The sequence below is a fragment of the Penicillium malachiteum genome (assembly GCF_028827825.1).
Source record: "Penicillium malachiteum strain IBT 17515 chromosome Unknown utg000002l:1.0-8849297.0:1.0-8852440.0, whole genome shotgun sequence".
NCBI lineage: Eukaryota > Fungi > Ascomycota > Eurotiomycetes > Eurotiales > Aspergillaceae > Penicillium > Penicillium malachiteum.
Window position 1 is genome coordinate 1,545,184 of NW_026643095.1, and position 13,347 is coordinate 1,558,530.

The 13,347-nt window shown below is 46.9% G+C and overlaps 7 protein-coding genes across 7 annotated transcripts; 5 read left to right on the forward strand and 2 right to left on the reverse strand.

Annotated features, from left to right (window-relative positions):
• Window positions 1-863: 863 nt before the first annotated feature.
• N7483_003621 (p-loop containing nucleoside triphosphate hydrolase protein) lies at window positions 864-1,847 on the forward strand (the record flags this gene model as incomplete). Its single annotated transcript, XM_057087058.1, has 3 exons — window positions 864-975; window positions 1,031-1,749; window positions 1,809-1,847. 3 exons carry the CDS (start codon window positions 864-866, stop codon window positions 1,845-1,847), a joined length of 870 nt encoding a protein of 289 aa, XP_056946887.1.
• A 960-nt stretch (window positions 1,848-2,807) lies between these two features.
• N7483_003622 (Smr domain-containing protein) lies at window positions 2,808-3,769 on the forward strand (the record flags this gene model as incomplete). The annotated part of the gene is made up of 4 exons (XM_057087059.1): window positions 2,808-2,841; window positions 2,910-3,010; window positions 3,090-3,340; window positions 3,418-3,769. The coding sequence occupies 4 exons, from the start codon at window positions 2,808-2,810 to the stop codon at window positions 3,767-3,769; spliced, it is 738 nt and encodes a 245-aa protein (XP_056946888.1).
• A 402-nt stretch (window positions 3,770-4,171) lies between these two features.
• N7483_003623 (FPP/GGPP synthase family protein) lies at window positions 4,172-5,377 on the reverse strand (the record flags this gene model as incomplete). The annotated part of the gene is made up of 1 exon (XM_057087060.1): window positions 4,172-5,377. One exon carries the CDS (start codon window positions 5,375-5,377, stop codon window positions 4,172-4,174), a length of 1,206 nt encoding a protein of 401 aa, XP_056946889.1.
• A 1,021-nt stretch (window positions 5,378-6,398) lies between these two features.
• On the forward strand, window positions 6,399-7,434 carry N7483_003624 (cell division control protein 14; the record flags this gene model as incomplete). Its single annotated transcript, XM_057087061.1, has 2 exons — window positions 6,399-6,648; window positions 6,806-7,434. 2 exons carry the CDS (start codon window positions 6,399-6,401, stop codon window positions 7,432-7,434), a joined length of 879 nt encoding a protein of 292 aa, XP_056946890.1.
• Window positions 7,435-8,408: 974 nt separating this feature from the next.
• N7483_003625 (class I SAM-dependent DNA methyltransferase) lies at window positions 8,409-9,411 on the forward strand (the record flags this gene model as incomplete). Its single annotated transcript, XM_057087062.1, has 2 exons — window positions 8,409-8,525; window positions 8,632-9,411. The coding sequence occupies 2 exons, from the start codon at window positions 8,409-8,411 to the stop codon at window positions 9,409-9,411; spliced, it is 897 nt and encodes a 298-aa protein (XP_056946891.1).
• Window positions 9,412-9,544: 133 nt separating this feature from the next.
• On the reverse strand, window positions 9,545-10,554 carry N7483_003626 (putative mitochondrial outer membrane protein (Sam35); the record flags this gene model as incomplete). The annotated part of the gene is made up of 3 exons (XM_057087063.1): window positions 9,545-9,940; window positions 10,013-10,255; window positions 10,318-10,554. The coding sequence occupies 3 exons, from the start codon at window positions 10,552-10,554 to the stop codon at window positions 9,545-9,547; spliced, it is 876 nt and encodes a 291-aa protein (XP_056946892.1).
• Window positions 10,555-11,127: 573 nt separating this feature from the next.
• N7483_003627 (copper fist DNA-binding domain-containing protein) lies at window positions 11,128-12,846 on the forward strand (the record flags this gene model as incomplete). The annotated part of the gene is made up of 3 exons (XM_057087064.1): window positions 11,128-11,162; window positions 11,223-11,383; window positions 11,441-12,846. 3 exons carry the CDS (start codon window positions 11,128-11,130, stop codon window positions 12,844-12,846), a joined length of 1,602 nt encoding a protein of 533 aa, XP_056946893.1.
• Between the last annotated feature and the right edge of the window lie 501 nt (window positions 12,847-13,347).

Here is a 13,347-nt window from a genome sequence, read left to right on the forward strand (position 1 = left end):
CATTTTCCCGGTATGAGTTACCATGGTGTAAGAAGATTTGGAGATGGATACCTTCAGATCTTCAATATTTCTCAGTGCTTTGGGGTGGTCAAATGCCCCATATAAGAGCGGCTCCTCGTGGCTTAGCTTCAGCTGGGTCGCTGACAGGCAAATAGTTGGATAAAGTGATCACAATCCACATGACGTAGGAGACCAATGATAATTGAAGGATGGACTCCATTAACATGAAAAAGAGTTTGGATGTCGCGTCGGCTGAAGATTGGGTAGCTCATTGGTGTAATGAGGCTTAGATCCTGGTATATCTGCCTAGATTGAGCTTCAAGCAGATTGATACGAGAGGCACCCGGGTACTCCCACCGATGATCTTTACCCGGGCAATCAGACACCTCATTCAGGCTGCATGCGAGTGATGCGAAGGCTCAGCCTCACAAAATCGCCTTGTCACTGCTCGGATGCAGGAAATGAGAGGGGAGCGAGAACTCTACTTGTCGTGTCTGCATGAGATTGGACAAACCTCCGGCAAAAAGCCTGCCTCGTGTGAAAGACTTCATGTTTGATAACTGAATCAAGCTAAAAAACATATTGATATGGTGTGATGCAGGGCATTATTACCCCGCTCGATCCTGATTACCCGGGTGAAAGGGTCTCTCAGCCTCAGCCACAGCCGTGAACCCTCGATACGAGCAACTTTGAAATCGAGTGGAGGAGCAGTACGAAGAGGAAGATAGTTGTTCTTTTTCTATCTTTATTAACCCTGTGCCGCCATGTCATTCATACTGAACATACCAGGCTGGCCTTGTCTTTAAGACTAAATTTTTATTTTCCTGCCGAACATTAACTTCCAAGGTTATCCCACGTTCAATATGGCGGATATACTCATTGCAGTTCTGGGGGTTACTGGTGCTGGGAAAACCACATTCATCTCCAAGGCTACTGGTCGGAATGATCTGAGAATAGGTCATGGCCTAGCATCATGTGAGTTCGCAATATTCTTGCAGATATTTGTCTTTGATTCAACCACAATTTACAGACCCGGCTAACACTTGGGAAGGCACTCAAGAGATTTCTTCATCCCGTCTTGAGATTGACGGCAAGCGCGTTGTTCTCATTGATACCCCGGGGTTCGATGATACCACAAGAACAGATGGTGATATCCTAGAGCTTATTGCTACGCACTTGGCGGCTACATATGCTCAAGGTCAACTACTATCTGGTATCATTCTCCTACAGCCGATCAATGGCAACCGAGTTCAAGGTAGTGAAAGGAAGAGAAACCGGTTATTTGAGAAGGTCTGCGGCGCAAAGGCATTCTCGAAGGTAATCATCGCTACCACGATGTGGAGCGACCTCGGAAACGATTCTATTGGCACCCAACGAGTCGAAGAACGACGAAGAGAAGCCGATTTCTGGGGTGGGATGGTAGCGAATGGAGCAACAACAGTCCGCCATGACAACAATTACGAGTCAGCTCGAAAAATTATCAGAATGGTACTAGCCAAGAACAGCGGACCAGTAGTTCTTCAAATGCAACAAGAGCTTGTCCAGAATGATGGACGATTAGCTGCGACATCCGCTGGACGACAACTCGGACTGGATTTACGAGAACAAGTCGAGGCTCTGAAAGCGGAGATTGAAGAGTTAAAGAGATATCCCGGAATTCCAGATCAACAGTTGAGACTGGAACTTCAAGAGCTACGACAGAAGATGGCGGAGGCGAATTATGAACAGGAGAAATTGAGCAGAAGAAGGGTAAGAGTATCCCCTTTTCTTTGTCTTCAATCCACTGAAGTCCCCCAAGATCAACCTAGACACGATCCAACAATGGGCAACCGCAGCAGGAGGCATAGCAACCTTGGGTGCTGCCCTTGTTCCTCTGTGCACGATACTATAGCTTTTTGCTAAGCTTTCAACAGACTATGCCTTGTTCGATATTATGATCGGTGGCGATTGCGATACCAGGCGTGGGATTAGAGATCAGGTTTAAGTGGATTGAGGGTATAAGTATGAGGCCGAATAACATTATTTTCTTTGGGATAAGTTATACGCAGTAAATATCATTTGAAGAATTTGATATGCTGATTAAGGAATTTTGGGACTTGTGATACTACCGGTCTGATCATGCACATTTTCTGCCATCTGGTAGTTCAAGATTCGATTTGGAAGTGGGTTTCAATATTTCGACACAGCCTATACGTGTTAATAGAGATATAACTAGGAGTTTTATTTGGATTGTTGATAATTTGAAGTCATCCAATATTTGTGCCTCTGAAGTTTGACGATACTCTGTACTCCGTACTACGCACTAGTAATGTTAAAGGATTGGAATCAGCGGAAGTGGGGTGGCAATAGCGTCGACACTATAACCGCACCAAGACCACGGCTTTGGGACAAGTCGATAATGTACACAGACCCATGGGTGAACTGGTTCAATAGTTTGACCCGCCGGTAATAATGCTTTGAATCCTCCTAGTCTGTAACATTCTTTCAAGATTCGAATATTGGTATGGAATGGGGTGATATTGGGACCAAAATGACATTATCAGACGAGATGAAAATTAAGACTGAATGAGTATCCGTACTACGTACTAGTAAGTTAGTGGTAACTCAGCGTTAGTTTCTCCAATTTAGTGCTATAAATCCGTACCTTTATAATACGTAAACTTACCATGGTACTTCAATACCAAATCCATGGAACGATCAGATCGATCTGATTTGGATTTTTCGGGTTCCCCTGTTATCTCCACTTTAAATGTTCCCAGGACCCTGCCAACTTGAACTTGAACCTCCATTGAACACTGTCCATCACCATGTCTCACGAAATGTCCCACCTAGGCCCTCGTGGTACGTTCATAAATCCAATTGCACCAGAAAATCGAATCTTTGGAACTAATTTCTATTACCTTTCACAGCCTTTAACCACGAGCAGAGCAGCGACGCAGAGGCGGAGTACGACCGCCTCCGCGATCTGGCGCGCCAGGAAGCCTCCAAGCGCGGTTCATGCTTCTCGAGGGTATGATATTCTCCTCATCCAGCCGCACGATTTCCCTTATACTACATCGCATCAATTCGCTAATACTGGGATCCTACAGTCCAAAGAAGCATACTCAAGCGGTGATGGAGCGCGCGCCAAGCAGCTTTCCGAGGAAGGGAAGGCGCATGGTCGGAAGATGGAGGAGTATAACAAGCAGGCGTCGGAGTTTATTTTCCGTGAGAATAACGCTGAGGGACGCGTAGCTGCTGATACTATTGATCTGCATGGTCAATTTGTTGAGGAGGCGGAGGAGATTCTTGAGGAGCGGATTAAGTATGCGAAGGCGCATGGACAGGATCATTTGCATGTGTATGTTGTTCTCTCAAGTATTGCATGCATAATTTGCAGCTTACTTTTACTGGTGGACAAAACTAACTTGGATTTAGGATCGTGGGTAAGGGTAACCACTCCGCAAACCATGTGCAGAAGATCAAGCCTCGCGTGGAGCAGGTTTGTCAGGAACTTGGTCTCCAGTATGCGACTGAGGAGAATGCTGGTCGTATGTATGTCAACTTGACTGGTGGCGAGGCGGTTATGCCTCAATACCCGCAGCACCAGGCACCACACCAGCAGTACCCTGGTCAGCAGCAGCAGCAGCAGCCTTACTCTGGTGGATACCAGCAACAGCACCAGCAACAGCAACAACCTCAGCAGCAAGACGAGATGGAGCAGGTGGTCAACGAGGTGGTGCCGAAGCTTTTGCAGAAACTGGAGAAGGCTTGCTGTGTTATGATGTAAAGGGTTTGTTTTGGCTTGAGCTTTTGGTGTCTTGGTTCGGATATAATTTCTACACATCTATTGTAGATTTTGGTAATTTGGTTTAATTTCCACACCATGTGTTGGGATTTAATTATGTTAATAACATGACAATGGGATATATGTACCCTACGACTTGTTTTTCACAGTTAAATATGAATGTGAACAACTACTAGTATTCATTTTGAGTACATCAAAGTGCATGTGCAATCATTCTGGATAGTGACAGGAATAGGAGGACTGGTATGATCGTGGTATCGTAACATCACATGGCTCGAGATAGCGAGAAGACTCGAAGACATGCGAAGAAAAAAGAAAAAAAAACCGAAAACTTTGGGGTATTATCAAACAGATGACCAGATCTCTCTACTCACCACAGCAAGCTCATTGCGGGTTCTCCTCCCCAAGGGTGGATTTCACAATATTCATCAAAACCGCTCGTACCTTATTTCCATTCCCAGCACCATTGATATTGGGTGTAGCATCGATCTCGTCGATCAGGGATAAGGCTCGGTCTCGCAGCTCCCGCACCACAACTTGACAATGCTCGAAGCTCCCAGTGCTCTTCATGTACTGCACGGCATAACGCTTTACTTCCTCATCAGTCGTCTTCTGCTTCAAGATACTGATAAGCTGGTGACTCCCGGGATTCGAACGAATACTATGAATAATGGGAAAAGAAAATTTGCCCTCAGTCAGGTCCTCGCATAGACCCTTGTTCTCGGTGTAGGTCGTATTGGAAAGATTCAAGTAGTCGTCACAGATCTGAAAGATCAGGCCCATGACATTCACAAGGCTAACACAGTCCTTACCCGTTGCACTTTCTGCTTGCATCAACTTCACCGCAAGCCGGAACAATCCACCTGTCTTGTTTCCCACCATTTCGAGATACTCATCCTGCGTCGGGCAAGTCAACGTATCACGCCAGAAGAGGTCCATCCCCTGACCGCGATGAAGATTCAAGAGCTCCTTCACGAAAATGTCGATCGCGGCCGGGTTATTCAGTTTCTGGACCTCCTGCAGAGCCAGGAAATAGACGTAGTTGGCTGAGTTGATGGTCTGCGCAGTGCCGAAGATATTGTGGGCGACTGGGATACCGCGACGGAGGACGGAGCTATCTTCGACATCATCGATCCTGTGTGGGGGGAGATACATGTCAGTGAATCCAGTTCTGGGAAGTCGCAGTGCATTGTTAGCGGGTAGGTAAGGAGCGACTAACAGTAACGATGCCGTGTGCAGCATGGCTACCACCTTGGTGATGATCTCCAGACTCTCTGCTGGCACCTGGAGCCAAGAGTCAAAGCCATCGATCAATAGGCGACGCACATCCTTGCCGGGGTGTGACTGAAGATAGTCATAGGGACCCATCACGATCTCCTCGTTTTTCTCAGACCACTGCCCATCTTTGTGTTTGGTGCCATCCACGCTGGACTTGTTGCGGCGGTGCCTGATTTTCGGGGAGGGTTCCCCGCCTGCGACGGAGAGCCGATGCCGATGCGCGGATGGGCTTGTTGGGCTTGTAGGAGCATTTGCGGAGCTTGTTCGAGGAGGGATAGGGCTTGGAGGCTCTAAGTTCAGGTTGGAACTCATCGTGTGGCTTGTTTGTTTGAAAAATGTGGTTGTAAAAGCAAGGAGATCTGGACTTTAGGCGAGGGGCCAAGGTGGGTTTGGTAGCTTTGGAGGGGAGGAAGGGACAATTGTCAAGAAGAAAGATGGCCCGTCTAGGCACCAGTGAAGATCCAAATCATGCTGTCTCACCAGCTTCTTATATTTCCTGGAGCCTCTTTGAAAGTCCCATTATTTGACCTCTGGAGCGGGGAAGAAGCTATTCACTTCGAATTCACAACTCCAACCGACCTTGAGAAGTTCCATGTGGTCGAATCATGGATGAGTCAGCCACCCGATTGGGGAAAACCTCGGGGCTGAGTTTGGTTGCTGCGACGCCGATCCATGGGCGCGTATCAGCACAAACAAAGATATCACAAGTGTGATGGGGCTGGGATGTCACATTTTGACAGTTAGAATGCAGCAAGTGCGGAGAACAATGTTAAGTAGGAGAAAGATTGAATGAACCTGGCGGCGAACAATACTAAGGGGATAAATATTGTTGAGCCCTGCAAGGACGCCGAATTCAGGATAGTATTCAGATGTCTAGAATGAACTACGTTGAGTCTACGTAGATGAATGTCTAGACGCTAAGTAAAAACAAGAATGGAACAACCCCAGATCGGGAAACCGGTTTTTGTATGAGATGTCAGAAAATAACCTTCGATTGACGCCAGAAGATCAGCTAACTTAGTCCGTACCGTATCCCTCGAGGGGGTAGATATATGTGGAATATAGTGGGATATAGTGGGTCGTCCGGGGCAACGACCTTTTATTTACTTTATTTACCTGCACCACGGCCCGATTGACCTCATCGTCTCGTAGAACACGGGCCAACCCTGACCTGAGACCCGATTTTCTGAATATGCGGTTCAGCTGAGCCCTTTGTTTTTTCCTTTTTTAGAGCTGAGCCTCTTTTTTCTACACCGGTCTTTCCTTTCTTCTTTACTTATTTTCTTACTTTGTTTATTCTCTACCAATTTCCTCATCACAAAATATCAACCTCATGGAGAATCTACTGGCTCACTCTTTCGATTATCTCTCTTCCTACGAACCTAGCAAGATCCGCAAGGGCTTGCGACAGGTGGAGGGTCTCTTGGCCCAAATCTGTCTTTCTAAAACGAAATCCACATCGGATCGGAGAAGGTCATATTTGGCTACAGAGACACCACCAGTACCCAAGGCATTATCCGAACTACGAGACGATCCGGCGTTTCGAGAGTTTTTCAAACTTCAAGATGGATTTCAATGGAATGGTACGTTTTAGATCGTTTTATATCAATATCATGGTGGAGCCATGATGATTTTTACTCTAATTTTCAATGTTTTTGTTATTGTTATTTATCACACTTTATGCGACACCGTTTTCATGAAGAAAAAGAAAAAAACCCCACTAACAAAAATAAAATCTAGTTGCAATGCGCCTAGTTTCCTGTCTGGAACATCTACTCGGTCGCGGCAGCAATGGCACTAACGACATGCTCATCGTTTGTACCCTTGACCTCATCCAAGGCGCTCTACTCCTCCACCCACCTTCACGGACTCTCTTCAACCGCGAAATATACATGAATCTCCTTCTCGACCTCCTCGACCCAATCAATTGTCCTGCAATTCAATCCGCCACTCTCCTCACCCTCGTCGCAGCCCTACTGGACTGCCCCGCCAACACACGTACCTTCGAGGACCTAGATGGTCTTCTCACCGTTACATCTCTATTCAAGCAGCGCGCCACATCCCGTGAAGTCAAGCTGAAATTGGTAGAGTTCTTGTACTTTTATCTCATGCCCGAGACACCTATCCTGGGACCTAGCGCCCGCGGCTCCGCTAGCCCAAGCCCACCGCCCGGTTTGCAGCGCAGTCCAAGCAAGCTTCCATCGCGACCCATGTCGCAAAGCTCACATACTTCGGGTGCGGGCAAGACGATTCGTGATACAAGGACTACCGACGAAAAGCAGGCACTTTTGGGTCGCTATCTCAATAACGTGGAGGATTTGGTGGAGGATTTGAAAGAAACGGCTCCGTTCGGAGCCACAGTGTACTGAATGAATACTCATGGCGATGATGAACAGCCTGTTTAACAGAATGACCCGCGACGGCCGCATGGATGTGGTTTGGATTTTTTTTTCTCTTCTTATCTCTCGCTTTCGTCTCTTCTTCCTCTTCTTGAGCCCTTTTTCTTCTTCTCTTCAAGCCTGTTCCAATTTTTGTTCGATTCTTTTCACGAGCTTTACGTCCCGTCTGGCACGGTGTGGTTAAAGACTGACGTTATCTCCGAAATCCTGGATTTTGATTTCGACTCGACAGACGCCTTCACACAGATGATTCTTCGATTTTCGCCGTTTTCCCCGGGACCTTTTCCCTTTTCACTTTTTTTCGTTCTTTTGCTGGATTTTGTGGTTTCTTGTTTTTCATACCTGTCTGATGGAATTGTGTCGACCTCTTTCCAAGAAGGCCTTGTGCCTCTTTTCCTTATGTTTCTGATGGCGACATGATTGTGTACGAACTTGGGACTATGCTAGATAGCACTCCACCAATACTATGAAACTGTATAATTCAGACTCTGATCTCACAATCATCATGTAGTATATTCTTTTCTTCATACTCTACGTAGAAGTATTTCCTTCAAGTTGTTTGCCTCTTTCATGCATCTGACTCGGAGACTCCACGTTGTAGTGTGCGCATGCATGTGTAGACAGTATAGCTAGTCCTTTCATATCTAATTTTGAAATGAACTATTCAAATGTTCCAACCTCGAATGCCAACTTGATATTTTACATGGTTCCAGCACATCCATAATGTTTCATTAGGATTAGTCTGGGATCCACAGATATCTCTAGTGCATCAGTGATAGGCTATCATCGGCACAAGGCGGCGTTCTAAGACTTCAAGTTCGTATACGATTTTGAGTCATAGTATCGGCAGACAAGAGTGAGTCAAGGTTAAATTTGAGAATTCTTGAAGTTTTGCCAAGTCCACATTGAATACGGAGTACTGGAAGCAACATCCCAAAAACAAAATGACGAAAACGATTCAAGACATGTTAAAGGAACAGCCGTCCCAGGCTTCTTCAAGTTCAAATGCTCAATCGATCGAGTATATCGACACAGTAGATGCGTACGATAAATGGGCCGAGGTATGTATGTACTAGTATCAGCACCTGGGCAGCCCCGACTCGGAAGAATCCATCTTTCTTCTGCACAGTGCAAACTTGAACGAATCCGACAGCTAATTTTCTATAGATCTACGACACCGATGGGAACTTTCTCCAGCGACTTGACACGATTGAGATGCGGACCCTACTTCCCCAATTCTTGAATCGTGTGAATGCCCGCTTCCACGGAACAGATCCATTCAAGCTAGTCGATCTGGGATGCGGGACTGGCAGAAACACGATTCAACTATTGGAGGCTGTATCCGCGTGCGAAAAGAACCAGAAAACAAGTACACAGGTCACGCACAGACCATCGGTTGAAGTCATCGGCGTAGATGCTTCAGCAGGGATGTTGGAGGTTGCGCGAACAGCGATACAGTCAGCTACTCGCGAACTTAACAGCACCACCGTGTCACTGGGAACCTTGAATCTCTTACAAACAATCTCAGATAAGAGTCAGTTACCGGAATCCCTGCAAGATGGTGCTGTTGGTGTCATATCCACGCTGGTCTTGGAGCATATCCCACTGAAAGCATTCTTCAAAGCTGCCTCTGCGATTATGAGACCCGGGGCTTACTTTCTCGTTACAAATATGCATGCGCAGATGGGGTCACTTAGCCAGGCTGGGTTTACGGATCCGGGAACTGGAGTTAAGATTCGGCCTACGAGTTATTGTCACTCAATTGCGGACGTGCTAGCTGCAGCTGCTGAAGCGGGATTCCAGGTTGAGCCTCTTGAGGAAGAATGTGGCGGTGGAGAGGTTCTTGAGAGGACGGTAGATGAGGAATTGAGTGGGATATTGGGGGTGCGGGCGACCAAATGGATTGGGATCCAAGTATGGTTTGGAGTATGTTTTAGCAAGGTGTGATAGAAACTAAAAAATAAGAAGCAATAAGACAGATCTGAGGTGCACCCTGTCACTGATCAGATAAGATTATTTCAAGTTGGAGTTGACTTTTTGTCGCTGGATATTGAGTACATGGTTAAATAATAAAACAAGTCTAGAAAAATCGCAAGAGTCTTTCCCGGTGTTGTACAAGATTGATGTTTTCCCGAAGGAGCTGTGCGAGTCGGTTCTGCTTCCATCCCATTCCTTCGTCCAGGATAAGATGGGTGTAGGCGAATACACTAGCATCGAAGAGGCCGGGATCTGGCCGTCCGAAGAAGTGGTCGTCCTCGCCCAGCAAGGCAGACAGCGCTGCAAACGCGTCCCCGGCGTTAGCCTCCAGATCTGGGACATCAATATAGTTTGATGTCTTCAGAAGCTCATCGCGTGCAGCCTTCTGAAGATCGAGTCCCAAAGCTGCGCGGACAAGTGAATTTGTGGTGGAGGGAACAACATAGAGTCGGCGGGCGACAGCGTCGAAGTTCTCGCTATCCAGGTATAGCATATAAAGCTGCGAGAGAATGCAATATTAGTAACCCGGTATCGTATTAAGTGCGCCTGATAGTTATCTCCAATCACGTACCCAGGCATTGCGTATCCGGCTGTCAATCAAAGAGGCATAAACCTCGAAACGGAGATGTAGTTGCTGTTCTTCCTCACAATGGACCTGTTCAATGGCCCATTTTTGGAGCTTATGGGAGGGAATGGCATTCGAGGCACCAGAGGCAGGAACAGCTGGGAGGAGAAAGGGCAAGGCGCCGGTTGGCGATGCATGGTTATTGGAAGGAGTGATTTCAAAGTCAATGCCGACGAATTTCAGATACGCCTAGAATGGGACAGTATGAATACATCGGAAATACCCATAAATTCATTGAGATGGTCACGAACCTGCCATTTAAGACATTGCGGATTGTATGAAGGGCGACCTCGACGCGCATTCGTGGGATCGCTGAAGACGAACAATTGGTTATCGTGTCGCCGGGACGGAGAACGTTGCGGAAGATCGTTTGCAGGGTAGGTGGTCAAAGGGAACTTGTCAAAGAGGCGCTTAATAGTAGGAGGTACAGTAAGGAAAGACCGTAAATTATTTGAGGGCTGAGCCCCCTCGTTTGGCGCAGTTGCCATGTTGTCCGAGTTAGACTGCTTAAGACAATAATGTACTGAAGCTCAAACATTTGGCCGCGGCGAGTCCAAGGGGGATGAGTCAGCATGCTCCCCGCATCAAGATCACATTCATCTGTTCTCGTCTTGTTCCTGACTACAACTTGGGTCCTTTTGAATACATGATATCCTCGAGACTTTCCACCTTTGGATTCTGGGACCCTAGAATTAAGACTCGTGGATCCAACCTTCTACACCTCTCGTCGAGTTGTCGTCACTGATGCCCCCGACCCAACCGGTCTGTTCCGCTCGGGACTCGTCCAAAGATTTGCCGGCCGCGCCTTTTTGATTTCAGCAACCCCGCTCGACATCTAAACACATTGGACGACAAATAGGAACCATTTTGGGGTGATAATATCACTACTCCACTCTTTGAACCAACTCCGATCTCCTTAGAGCCCATTACTTTTGAGTCGGGTATCGATAACCCCACTACCCTGCGCCGGTGACACGGAACTAGCGACTCTCCGACGCATATCTCGTCATCTTACGCTCATTTCACCTCCGATCTGAACCATACAGACTCGTTTTGCAACAATGCCTCTCGACGAAGAGGGTGCCAAATGGTCTTGGTGAGATTTGCTTCAATCAGATCTTGTCAAACAACCAACAACTAACAATCGCAATTCTAGTGAGCCATGCATTCGTGGTCACCGCTCGTCAAAATGTCAACATTTCGACCGATTGATGATGAAAGTTCCGAAGGCTGGGCGACCCTTGGCCAAATGTCCTCATCCCAAAGGCACTTGCAGTTGCCAGAAGACCTATGCATTCATGGTCCGGATTCCAAAAGGTAAACCGAACTCAATTTTTACTTCACCAGAATCGCATTGACCATGGCTATATTTAGGTTCGACTTGTCTATGCCGACCTCTCTACAAAGTACCCGCGAGTCCCAGCGATTCAGATCAACCTACCCCAACCCCCATGCTTCCAGTCGCATCGCCCGCGCTGGGCAAAATCCAAAAATCAGGAAGAAGACAAAGCCATATTCATGCGGCACCCGAAAACATTGTCAAGGCTCTAGAAGCTATGCCCGAGCATGTCAAACAAGAGGACGGGACATCTCCTTTTATGACAGGCCTGCCTCCTCATCAACCCGTTCTAAACGGCAATCATTCGCCTCACCGGAAGTCTTCCTATGCATCTGCACCTGCACATGCACAGGAAAGCAACGGAATGCCACAGTCAGGTAATGCTGCGAGTTGCTGTTCTTCAAAACCACCTATACCCACAGCTCCTAGTGGTGGGTCTTGTTGTGGTAAAAAGTCCAGTGTGTCAGCGGTATCTAGTCATATGGAGACACAGCAGCCGAGGACCAAGCAGCCTACTACATGGAACGATATGTCATACATGAATGTTTCGTTGCCCCAGAACTCATGGCAAAATTCAAGTCCTTCTACACAAGCATCGTACATGCCATCTTTCGGGATACAGGAACACCAGTCTTCACCCTATTTCCATAATATGGACAACTACTCGGCGAATGCATCTTCTGCCCAGTATTCAAATTTGATGAATGGACTTGGGATATCTCAAGCTCCCATGGCTTCATTTCCCAGTGCTGCTCACAACGGCTATGCTCATGCAACAACACCTGTCGGTGACCCTTGCCATGATTGTAAATGTGGCGATGAATGCCAGTGCTTAGGCTGCGCAGCCCATCCATTCAACAATACCACTCGACAGCACGTTCAGGAAATGGGTGTTATGATGACCTTCGATGACGATGAACGCAGCCCTGACGGCTTTGCAAAATCCTACCAACCCCATTCTTACCCCAGTACCACTGCTCCGACTCCCTTGAACTTCTTTATGCAGCAGACACCTTCTATGGACAGTGCTATGCACCACAATTCCTTCGACCCATACTCCAATCCCAATTCAGCCATGCCGAGTGGCTACTCCTCCCCTCTACCGGCAGGCCATCAACTGAACCAGCAGTTGATGCATCCCTCAGAGTACTATACTCTGGAGTATCCCGTTGGAATACCGTCAGCGTGCTCCGACGTCACAGGCAGCTGCCAATGCGGTAACGATTGTAGTTGTGTCGGCTGTCTCACACATAGCGGACACAACGGCGTGCCTCTGGAAGCACCTCTACCCGAACAATCCGTCCTCAATGGCGCCAATCACCAAGTCCTTCATGGAAATCATCTTACTTCAACTGATGCTCAATCTTCTCGCATTCCTACATTTGAGAACATGTCAGTATCATGTTGTAGCCCGCGAAAGTTCGAGACATCTATGATTTGATACATCTGCGCTGGCCTCTTATTTTCAGTCTCATTTCCCGGGCTTTTCAGCCCCATTATATCTCCTCTCTTCGTCTTCTTTCTCCGACTTTTTTTCTTCGTTCATGATTTATGAAATGACAATGATACCCCCACCTAGATAGCTATATTCTAGATTATAGCTAGAATACAAATTCGCTATTCCGCATCGATTTGTGCATTATTCCCCGTCACCAGCTTATTGAGCTCAACCTGATATTTGAACCATTTAATATTCAATTTCGATTATGTTGGACGCGTAATCCAACGCGTCGAGTGGTACAACATTCAATGAGTGGATAACAACTTGAAAAATATAAATTAGAAAAACGCAAATATATTCAAGACCCTGTCCGCAGCAAATGAAAACCGCTACTAGATTCATTCAAAATGATCCATCAACTTGAAGCATCAGCCACCATTTTCATCACGAGTTAACGATGCTCAAACAAAATCCGTTGACGATTAGTTTGAATAATCATAC